At 41.1% G+C, this 12,283-nt stretch overlaps 1 protein-coding gene across 1 annotated transcript; it reads left to right on the forward strand.

Annotated features, from left to right (window-relative positions):
* The first annotated feature begins 477 nt into the window (after positions 1-477).
* Positions 478-11,943, forward strand: LOC124007179 (cytochrome c oxidase subunit 5B, mitochondrial). Its single transcript, XM_046317560.1, has 4 exons — positions 478-635; positions 1,086-1,156; positions 11,065-11,164; positions 11,343-11,943. The coding sequence occupies exons 1-4, from the start codon at positions 539-541 to the stop codon at positions 11,453-11,455; spliced, it is 381 nt and encodes a 126-aa protein (XP_046173516.1). The 5' UTR covers positions 478-538; the 3' UTR covers positions 11,456-11,943.
* The last annotated feature ends 340 nt before the right edge of the window (positions 11,944-12,283 follow it).

Here is a 12,283-nt window from a genome sequence, read left to right on the forward strand (position 1 = left end):
TTGAGGAGGCAGAGATCAAGAGAGAGTAATGGGAATAATATGTGCTTCAGTAACATGGGATTTTTAGCATTTATAGCCATGGTTGTTAATTGTACAGCAGAAATGAATTGAAAGTCACCGAAAATAGAGGTTGTAGTGGCAGCGGCAGAGAAGTACTTGAGATTGCCAAGATTTACTGCACAACAGCTGCAGGGGGTGTTGAGTGGTATTGATATGTCACCTCAGAACATTGGTCTGGAGTAGGACTAGATAGGGTTAAATAGTGGAATGGTTTGTGGTTTTTTATAGAGGACTAATAGATGGTAGGGTAATTTTCCTTTTCCCCAATTTTGATTTATTGTATCTAAGAATATAATGTAGGTAGGCCGTAAATGGCATCACACACTAGTGCAGTAGGTGGCGGTGTGTGCACCCAAAAGTTGGATGCGATCCGCCAATTAACTTCCAAAGAAGAAGAAGAAGAAGAAGAAGAAGAAGAAGGTGAAAATATTAAACGTCATCAGCGTGCTGCCAGTTGTATTTTCGACCAGAAGGAGAAATGGCTGCAAGGTTACTGCTCCGATCGTCCATTAGGGCCGCTACAACTTGCCGGGCCGCACCGGTCCCTATTCTCACCCGCGGCATGGCTGCTGGAGGTGAGTCGGTAATGTTGAGTTTTTGGGCAGAAGCATCATATTAGACATATTTGATGTCATGCCAAGGACAGACGATGCCAGGCAATGGCGCAAGGCTTAGCTATCCAATTTATCAGAGCTAGCTAACAGGATAGTATTAGATGGCTGTCAAATGTTCGTTGTAGCAAAATGTATATATATTTTATATGTTCCGTGTTTTGTTCACATGAAGTAGCTAACTGAGCAGATGTAAATGTTTCCATGTTCTATATTGAGCTATGTTGTCTTTATAGCGACCGTAGCCAAAGATGGTGCATTAGCCTTCTAGCTTAGTGTCGACATTATTATTGAGTGTAGCGCGGAAGTAGCCCAGTGCTAATTTTGCTAGCTAGCTAAATCAAATCACATCAGCCAGCTGACAAGCTAGTTAGCTAAGCACGCTAGCAAACACTGACGATGCCATGTTTTCAGGCATCCCCACCGACGAGGAGCAGGCCACTGGTCTGGAGAAGATCGTTATGAAGGCTGCCCAACAGGGCGCGGTAGGTCAAGATGTTGGAGTATTTAAACAAATATTTGAATGTCAGTTAGCTAGTTAGTGAAAAATACTTAACGTAAGTAAGCGTTGATGTAGCTCTCGAGAACCCAAGGCCAGGGTAAGTCAAATCAGTTTTTTGTTTTGTTTAATCATTTCTGGTAGATCATCAAAATCACATCATGTTTTTGTACTCATTACGCAGTTTTTTTCAAAATTAACTTAATTAATTTCAAATTAATACTTTTGGAATTGAATTGTCGAAAGTGTTGAAGGTACTTTCTTAAAAACGGTTGAAAATGATTCCGTCACGACATCCTGTTGGCAACACCCTTTGATAAATAGACCAATGACAAAACAAAGGTCAGTTTAAACCAATGAATATGCTGAACCAGTTCATGATCCATTTAAAACCTAAACATCACATGTGTTACCTACACATGAATGTGCTACATTAGTCATCATATTGTTTATTTTTTAGAGCACCTTATAAACTGCATTTGCACTAATCCCCCTGTTTTGACAAGTGGAAATAAATCACTCGGTATGAATTACTATGCACTGTTGAAACTAACACAACTCAAAAAAACACAGAGACTGGAAATATTGTTTACAGCACTCGTTAGAAGACAAGTTACTGAAGACGGCCAGCTACATTTTTGGAGTGATTCATTTTGATATGGGGGTGGCCGAAACTCAACACTTACTTGTTAATCACTTGTACCACTTTCGTGTTGAAATCAATAGAATGGGGAGGAAGGAGAGTGGAGAGTAAGGTTGCACATCCTATTCAAACTAACTACTATATAACACATGGACTCTGGCAATATGTATATCACTAGTTAGAAATGTTAATCCTCAACTTTTTGCAAACCTTAGGACCTCATTTTCATACCAGTGAAAAATAATATTTTTAATGTACAAAAGATGCACTTAATGTACGCAGTTTAGCAAAGCTGCACCTGGCTTTAACGCAGCCTCCAGCCAAGGTACGACACATCTTCTCACATTGCACTTGTGGACCATTCCATTCCACGTTTCCGGTTGGAAGCAGGTGTTAAGGCGTCTGCATGCTTCCCAGCCGAAACAGTTCGGAGGTTTGTGCATATACATCAAAATCTCATCCAAATATATGTTAGTTTTGAGCTTCGCCGAGGGTGTTTTGAGCAATAATTTTTTTCTTGGGGCAAGCAGAAGTCTACGCCCCTTCATCGTGATTGGTCAACAGTATGGATTCTTCAGGAAAATCTTCAATTCAACGAAAGACTACTTCTCATGCACTTTGACATTTAGAAATACTGCACCAAACATCTTGGATGTAAAATTGCGTGACTAAGATCACTGCAAAGATGTCATTTGTTGAGGATCCTTAGATGAATTCTGACTATTTTGAGGAAGCTAGGACATCTCAAAATGGACAAACTATAGTATTGTTGCTTTTTGTCTCGTTTTTGAAGCAAATGTCTTTTACGGGAGTGTGTGACACACTCGTTCGCCTAGCTGACTTTGACTGACCGCCAGCCAAACAGAAGCATGCTGATGCCTTTACTCAAAACAACTTTGATAAACTGCATACAGTAAGTTTATCTTTTGTATCTGGAACATTTGTTCTTGTTCGTATGAAAGTTAATGGACAACTCCACCACGTTTCAACCTCATTTTCATTATCTCATCCAGTACAATACCAGTGTCAACATATATGAAAGTTAGGCATTTCTATGTTGAAAAAAATAACATCAGTATAACTGTAATTTAATTTTTACATTTATCTAGGCTAGCCAGTTAAGAACAAATTCCTATTTACAATGACGGCCTATACCGGTGTTAGCAATTGATGTTATTCTTCAATAACACTGACCCCAAAGTAAATCGGGTAGGCGAAAATATATTTATTTGAGAAGGACAAATCCATAGATGCTATGCTAAAAAGTGGATGTTCAGTTTTCCCTGTCCTCAGTTTTTCTCCACAGAACAAAGGACAGGATGCCACTTGTCACCCCAGGCTAGGGTGGGGGGGGGTTATAACCTTTTACCAGTTGTCGGTAGGCTATATTGATTGTCATTATGGAGACACCTATTTCCAACACTTTTTCCATAAAGCATATTAACACACTAGAACTGATGTGCACCAAGAAATAAAGGCCAACTCTGCAAGGTGACGTCATCACAGTTTAACACTGTATGCTGGAAAACACTCGGTTTGTTAGTTTTGATTAAAGCGAAATGGCAGTTAATTAAATACGAAGACCAAACGTGTTTTTTTCATGGGTTCTGCGAGTGCTAGCTGGCTGTACTACAGACACCTGTTGTGGGAAAGAATCATTGTTATCTTTTCCGGAAAACTGTTTGCAGTATAAGCGAACATGGATTGTCTACTCAGGGAAAACAGGGTGGTGGAGGAGTCTCTACTAGACATACAAAGTCGTAGCGTGCGTGAATCTTTTTTTTTTCTGAGATTCCTGAGGGCTCATCCAATCAAGATCAGAGAATTCATGCAATCCGCCTCAACTTCCTATAGAGACTGTAAACAAGGTGACTTTCCACAGAGTACAGACTTGGAGCTCGGAGTGACAAGACCATAAGTCCCCGACTGATCATCACAAAATTTGAACACTACCAACAAAAGGAGCTGATCAAAATCAGGGGAAGGAAGCATAACCTCTCTTGGGTATGTGGGATGTCCCACCTGGCCAACATCCAGTGAGATGGCAGAGCGCCAAATTCAAATACAGAAATACTCATAAAAATTCAGAAAACAAAACATATTTTACATAGCTTTATAGATTAACTTCTTGTGAATCCAACCACGGTGTCAGATTTACGGCAAAAGCATACCTTACGATTATTAGAGAACATAGCCCAGCAGACAAATCATTACAAACAGTAACAATAGAGAATTAATCCCTTATCTTTGATCTTCATATGGTTGCACTCAGAAGACATTAATTTACTCAAATGTTCAATAGTCTCTTTATATCCAAAAACCTCAGGCAGACAAATTCAAATTGTATCCGTAAAGTTCATAGAAAAATGTCAAACGTGTTTTTATATTCAAACCTCAGGTTGTTTTTAGCCTAAATAATCAATAATATTTCAACCGGACAATGTCCTCAATATAAAAGGTAAACAAGAAAGGCACTCTCAGGATTGCGCATGAAAAAGCTGTGACACGGCAGGGTCCACTTATTCAGACTGGTCTTACTCCCTCATTTATCAGAATACAAGCCTGAAACTATTTCTGAAGACTGACATCTAGTGGAAGGCATAGGAATTGCAATTTCAGTCCTAAATCAATGGATACTGAAATGGCATTGAATAGAGAACTACAAAACTAAAAACAATCCTACTTCCTGAATGGATTCTTCTCAGGTTTTTGCCTGCCAAATCAGGTCTATACTCAGACACTATTTTTAACAGTTTTGGAAACTTTAGAGTTTTCTATCAAAATCTACCAGTTATATGCATATTGTTGTAAGCTAAAATATGGATGTTTTGGTCTTACCAAGGATCGTTTTTAATTAAGACCCCTTAAGGTATAAAGATATAAATTATTGGATGAAACATTGAATTTGGCATTAGCCAATAGAAATGCATTGAATAAGTCCCCACAAGTCTAAAGTAAGTTTATTCTGAAGTCTCCTATATATGAGAGATCCGGAAACATATTTTTTTTACATTTATTTATCCCCTTAGTTTAGTGCCTAAATTATCTCTGTATATACTTTCATTTACTTTTTACGATCATGAGGTTTGTGGGTATCCTAGAGCTAAAGTGGTTCAGTAGTGATCATAACACTTTGTAGGCCAAACCGTTTGGACACTACAGACATTTTTTGTGAGATGGCTCATGGTCTGATAAACACCGCTCAAGCTCTGCCACCTTTCCCTGGAAAGGGCGATATCAGTGGATATGGTGGGTTGAGACGCAGCCCATGCAAAAACAACACATCTCTAGCTTAGCAGACATTTTGATTGGGATTTTATGTTACTTAGATTTCCATGGGGCGGTGTAAATTATAGGCTAATGATATAAGTGCATCAACGGCGTCGTCCCCGGTGACTGTACGTACATATCCCAACCAGAAGCCATGGATTACAGGCCACATCTGCCTTGAGCTTAAGTCAAGAGCTGGCGCTTCCGACCGCTTATAAGAAATCCTGCTACGACCTCCGAGCCAACAAACAGACAGTGTCTACACAGGACCAAGGTTGAATCCTACTACACCGGCTCTGATGCTCGTCAGATGTGGCAGGGCTAGGGCTGTGGCGGTCACACACTTTTGTCAGCCGGTGATTGTCGAGCAAATAACTGCAAGTCTCACGGTAATTGACCGTTAATTAACATAAACATGTTTATCTCCTGGCTTCCATGCATAGCCTACAAGCCACTGACACAGACCTTTTTGGAACGTCTACATTTTAAACTGTAATAAATCGATGTAAAATATTCTACACCATCACCATAAATCCATTATTTTACACAGGTTTAAAGAAACATAATTTGAAGATGTAGTATATTTCAGAAGAACAGAATAGCATGCAGAGTTCTTCTGAAATGTTAGGCCATGATATGGCTCTGCCACATGGCTGTTGGCTACGGTAGTTAATTTAGCAGGCAAGATTTGCTTAGAATTCCATGGCATACATTTTTAGTTTATAGTATGAGGGATCCAATTGAACATAGCTTAATAAAATGGAAAGGATATATTTTTTTTTTAAATCCATGCCTTTTGTGTCCTGAATATAATTGTATTTCCTGGCTGCCGTGCTCCGACGCCCCTCATTCACTTGGCCCCTTCAGATTGTAGCCAATGCATTTCAACTCATCAGTAGGCTACAATTAAATTCCGATGCCCATATTGAAAATGTTAGAGGTTTCCATATTTAGCCTAATTATCGTCAGCCAACAAGATGAGTATGCCTAAAGAAAAGCAAAGCCTATGTCAATCTACTATCCCTAATAGTACAAAAGTTGACCTATGCTATTAGTCAACTGTTCTGTACAAGAAATAAATATACCAAACATACTCTGGGACAGTTGTGGGATGTGATATATCCCAAATGAATACAACTACTCGCATCAATCTTTTAAAAGCAATGAGGCTGATGCAACAGATCAGAACATTTAGCGTAATATGTTAAGCTATTATGTGATTTTCTTAATTTTAAGCGCAGCAATGCACACATGGCAGTAGGCTGTAAGAGCAAATGTTCCAAAATGCAATCAATTAGCAGGAAAACACTTCTGGAAATTGAAGGCCAATGTGATTTATGCATGTAATACTTTTATTAAAAAGGTGCGTATTTATGGTCACCAATATCTTCCCCAAACTTAACTCATGAGTGTGCTTAATTTTAAGGAGCTATTTGGCCTTTTTAGTTGTGATATGAACCATATGTAGGCCTTTGGGCTAGGCTACATAAGGTGTGCGACTGATTTTGAAGAAGTCTCAACAAAAGGCATTTACTATTCCTTACTGCACAAGCTGGGTGTCATTCACAAGTGGTAATACATGATCCATGTGATGGGCTACTATTGTCACCCATCAAACTATTCTTCATTTAATGTCTTTGCATATACTAGATAATAAGTGTGAAATTAGTTTTGATTTAGAATGGACCAGTATCATGCTCCTGTCTTGGAACAGGGGCGTGCGAAGGAAAAAAACATGTCAACTACGCACTTCAATAGCGACTGGACGCTTTTCCCATGGTTAATTTTCATGCCATCCAGGTAGGCTATACTCCTGTTGTAAAGCGAAGTGATGTGCTTAATATTAGGAACGTTGGTAAATAGTAGGCCTAGCCTATAGAAAGCTAATGGAATCCATCAAAACTGTGTTCTCACACAATTGCCTAGCCTATAGAAATGTTTTACAACATGAGCTCATGGGCGGTCATGAAGTGATTGATTAGATTTTTACGAATACATTTGTATTGATGTCAGTGATTGGAGGGAAAATGGAGTGCTGAACGGAAATGGACATCATCCAATGCTGTGCAGCAAGCAACATCAGCCCTGAGACACCAAGACATTGTGGGGAATATCCAGCATGGAAGAGGAGGCTTTGGCCTGGCAGCAAGCAAACCAACGTTCCATAAGGCAACAACATCTGAACGCAGGAAGCTGGTGGTCGAGGAGGTGCGAAGACAGGAGGAGACTGCAAGAAGTGCAAAGGCTGTCTCTCTTGCTAAACAAGGGCAATGGATGCGGTGGGAAGGCCTGGAGAGGAGAAAGATCAACTGGCGTGAGCTTTGGCAAATGGAGGCAAGCAACATCAGCTTCATCATAAGAGCTGTTTATGATGTGCTTCCATCACCAAAAAATCTACATCAATGGTATGGCGAGGACTCGACCTGCCCCCTCTGCCCAGCTCCAGCGACTCTCAGGCATATAATGACAGGTTGCAAGACCAGCCTCTCACAAGGCCGCTACACCTGGAGGCACAATCAGGTCCTCAAGAGCCTGGCTGCAGCACTTGAGACCAAGAGGAGTGCAACCAATTCATTACCTCCAAAAACAAGCAATCCCGTCAAAACAACATTCATCCGGGAGGGACAGAAAAGGCCCAAGTATCCTCCTACAAAGCCAGAAACTGGACACCTAGCTATGGCCCGGGACTGGAAGATGCTTGTCGATATTGGCCAGCAACTCATTTTTCCACCTGAGATTGCTTCTACCAACCTTAGGCCAGACATGGTACTCTGGTCCCCTTCACGAAAGGCTGTGTACATCATAGAGCTCACAGTCCCGTGGGAAAACTCTGTTGAAGAGGCCTACGAACGTAAGAAACTGCGTTACACAGAGTTGGCAGCAGACGCAACTCAGCGTGGCTGGAATGCAAAAGTCTGGCCAGTTGAAGTGGGATGCAGAGGATTCGTGGCTTCTTCCATCATCAGGTTGCTGAAAGAACTTGGAATCCATGGACAGGCTCTGCGGCAGACCGTCAGAGCAGTTTCTCAAGCAGCTGAAAGAGGTAGCCAGTGGATCTGGATCAAACGGAAGGACCCTTGCTGGGCTATAACTTCATGACCCCTCACCCCCACCTGAGAACTCAATTCAGATCCCTCCAACTTGAGGAGGGCATATGAGGTATGCGGTCAGCTGTATGGCTGGCTCAGAGAAGAGGACGCCCCTGCCTTGCACAGTCCTGTGGGACATCTTAATTGGGCATGGGACACAAGCTAAGGCTTGATCACCCTTTAGCTGGCCACCTTTGATGAGGGTGTTTAGTGATTAAAGGCCGAAACACCCACTGATTCGAAGGCACACTACTGAGGATGTGTCCCAAAAATTGACATCTTACCCCAGTCTAAGAAATAAACCTCCCATGCCACTCTGTCAACATCACGGCAAATCTCATGCGAGTGCATTCCATCTATTGGCACAATGGACAGTTTTTAACATCTCGTCCCGTGTTTTATGATTCAGGCAGTTTGGTAATGACCATCAGCAGTATTAGAGCTTGGAGAAGCCTAATTACCGTGACTAAAGAGTAACGTGGAAGTTGACTCGTGACCGCCGGGCTTGCAACCTATCAGAGATTAGAGGGAACCTATCAGGGAAATCCAGCTGCCCAGTGACACTAGCAGAGCCTGCCGATTTGTGATTTTTTTTCCTTTTTTTTTGAGACTGATACTGATTTTTAGGGAAGCAAAAGTTTCCTCTCTACAGTGCCTTCAGAAAGTATTCGCACCCCTTGACTTTTTCCACCTTTTTTTTGTTTTCTATCCTGAATTTAAAATATATAATTTATATTGTCACTGATCTACACACACTGCCCAATAATGTCAGTGGAATTGTTTTTTAGAAATGAAATACAAACGATTAAGCTGAAATGTCTAAGTTTTTATGTTAAGCCTAAATAACTTCAGGAGAGAAAGATGCATGTTTTTTGTTGTTGCCAATTGCATGGAGTAACTTATCTTTACACCCCACATACAATTATCTCTATTTTTCTATTGTTATTGATTGTACGTTTGTGTATCCCATGTAACTCTGTTTTACTGAGTACAACTCATCATATTTTCAAGCTGTGTTTAAGGATAAAAAAAAGAGAAACAAAATCCTAGAGGAAAACCTGGTTCAGTCTGCTTTCCACCAGATGCTGGGAGATGAATTCACTTTTCAGCAGGACAATAACCTAAAACACAAGGCCAAATCTACCCTGGAGTTGCTTACCAAGAAGACCGTGAATGTTCCTGAGTGGCCGAGTTGGTTGACTTAAATCTACTTCAAAATATGTCAAGACCTGAAAATGGTTGTCTAGAAATGATCAACAACTAATTTGGCAGAACTTGAATAATTTTGTTAAGAATAATGGGTTATGTTGCACAATCCAAGTGTTGAAAGCTCTTGGAGACTTTCCCAGAAAGACTCAGGGCTGTAGGGACTTCTACAAAGTATTGAATCAGGGGTGTGAATACTTTCTAAAGACACTATCACTTGGAAGGTCATTTCATGACCGTACAGAACTACTTGTCAAACAAAGTTTTAAAATTTTTTTTTTTTTTTAAAGACATTTTATATGGGTAATTCTGATATGACCCTAGAGGTCAAAGTTCTGTGGAGCTCAACATTTCTGAAAATGTGTCTAATTGAAGTGTGACTCTATTCTTTCCAATGATGTATAAGTGAGCAATAACTTGTTGTAAACTGACATTGTTTGTCATAGGGTCAAATCTCTATGGGTAAACAAATTCATGGGATGTAGGGATGAAAGTGATTAAACACCGCAGTGCAGCAATGGTAGCTTTCTATCACATTTTTCAACTCTAGGGACATCGACCTTAAAGCAGCATTCGAATTTGAAACAGCTGAGTGATGGGCCTGGAGAAATGTAACCACTCTCAAATTCATAGTGCCAGGGATGCAAGGACTGATTATCCAAGATATCTAAATGATTGTTTTAAGCATGTTTGGAGGCTATATAGGCCCAGTGTTGGTTTACAATTAAGTAAAAGCGTATATTTGGGGTACGACAGCTGAACTAAGCTCAGGAGGTGTTTTGTTACATTCGTCGGGAATCAATGGGTAAATATCACACATTTTATAAGTAAGAAAATGGATGTAGCAACTGCAGTTTGCTGATCACACGACGGTGGTAGACCTGATCACCGATGAGACGGCCTATAGGGAGGTGGTCCTTGACCTGGCATTGTGGTGCCAGGACAAATACCTGTTCCTTAATGTCAGCAAGACAAAGGAGCTGATCGTGGACTACAGGAAACGGATGGCCGAGCATGTCCACATTGACTAGGCTGTAATGGAGCATGTTGAGAGCTTCAAATTCCTCGGTGTCTACATCACTGCCAGCTGATGAAGTGTGATTCCTCGCTCCAGAGAACAAGCTTCTGTAAGCTAGTGTGGGCTACCACTTTGCGGCTGAGCCATTTCTGCTCCTAGGTGTTTCCACTTCACAATAACAGCACTTACAGTTGACCGGGACCGCTCCAGCAGGGCAGATATTTGGCCATCTAACTTGTTGAAAAGGTGGCATACTGTGACGGTGCCACGTTGAAAGTCAGTTCTTCAGTAAGGCCATTCTATGTTCAAAGTTTGTAAATTAAGCGTTTCGCTGTTAGTCTAGAGAGCCAAAACCACTAGTTTGAAGGGGTATCCACATACTTTTCTATATACCTTGATTACCTCGGACCCCTGCACATTGAGTCTGTACTGGTACGCTGTGTGTGTGTATATAGCCAAGTTACTTATTGTGTATTTATTAAGCGTTTCGCTGTTAGTCTACACCTGTTTAACGGTGCATGTGACCATGTGAGTTTTTTGATGTTACTTGGCTAACTTAGCTAGGATCATTAAAAGGTTTCTTAGTGGGCTTGGCCCTTATTGTAGTTCACTCTCTCATACTGTATAAGTCTCTATTACTGAACCTGCCCTGTTTGAATTCCTTCCAGGACCCCTACAGCATGCTGAAACCCAAGGAGTATGCTGGCTCCAAGGCTGACCCTCATCTGGTGCCCTCCGTCACCACAAAGAGGATTGTGGGCTGTGTCTGTACGTGACTGGCTTCATATTAGTCTTGCAACAGCTGTCTGGTAGCGCTCCGTTGCCAGAAGCCATACCACTCATTTGTCTTGGCTGTCCGATTTGTTCTCGTCTCTGCTCATATCTAATCTCTCCTTCAATCGCTCTGCCTCTCCCCCCCCCCCTTCCCCCTTCTCTCCATCTCTAGGTGAGGAGGATAACACAGCAGTGGTGTGGTTCTGGCTCCATCAGGGCGAGGCTCAGCGCTGTCCCTCCTGTGGCTCCCACTACAAACTGATGCCCCACGAGCTGCCACACTAAAATATATATATACACCCTTTCTCTATTATATACATACACACCACCAAAAAAAAACACACCTATTCCCTTACATTCACTTTGAAAGATTCCAGCTTCTTTAGAATGGGGTGAAGTGGGGTTAGACAGTGATGTCAGAAATCACAATGCTCTTTCAGGAAGTGTATTTGCACTGGGAGTAGGGGTCTCTAAATTAGAACGTTGTGCTCTGTGCACTTTCTGGATTCCTTTTTATGATTTCTTTGCTGTCCAATTCTTCTTTATCTCATCCTAGAGTCTACTTGATGATCTAACCTCAATGTCGGTCTGTGCTTACAGTGCCAGTTATTGTTTTAAAAGTACCAAAAGCCTAGGCTTTACGGTGTGGGACACAATGTTATTGTTCAAGCAATTCTATTCAAACAGCAGTTTTACGTTGACGTCTGTACTGTACAATGTTACACTTGGTCCAGTTTACCCCTCTTATCAAACCAATAAACTCTTTAACTCCTCATGCTTTTTCAGTGGTGACGTGTAGATTGTGGTGGTGACGGCGGGACCCTTTGTCAAAAAAAAAATCTCCTTTATGGTGGGTTGTGTGATGTTCTGTACATGTACCGCAGTTTTGCAAGTCTCTCGATATGAGTTGCTTCTGCTACATTTGGCCAGTCACCAACAGAGGGTGACATTTACCATCAGATGATCCCAGTTCTGTACCTCCCTGCAGATGTTCCATATTCATTCTATACAATGAGTACGGTTATATGCACACAATTACAATTTATTGTGGGTAGTCAGATTAATATAGTGGTTTGATTTTAAAATGTTCACATATTTTGCGAGGAACAATTT

This window comes from Oncorhynchus gorbuscha, linkage group LG20 (assembly GCF_021184085.1).
Source record: "Oncorhynchus gorbuscha isolate QuinsamMale2020 ecotype Even-year linkage group LG20, OgorEven_v1.0, whole genome shotgun sequence".
In the NCBI taxonomy this organism is placed as follows: Eukaryota; Metazoa; Chordata; class Actinopteri; order Salmoniformes; family Salmonidae; genus Oncorhynchus; species Oncorhynchus gorbuscha.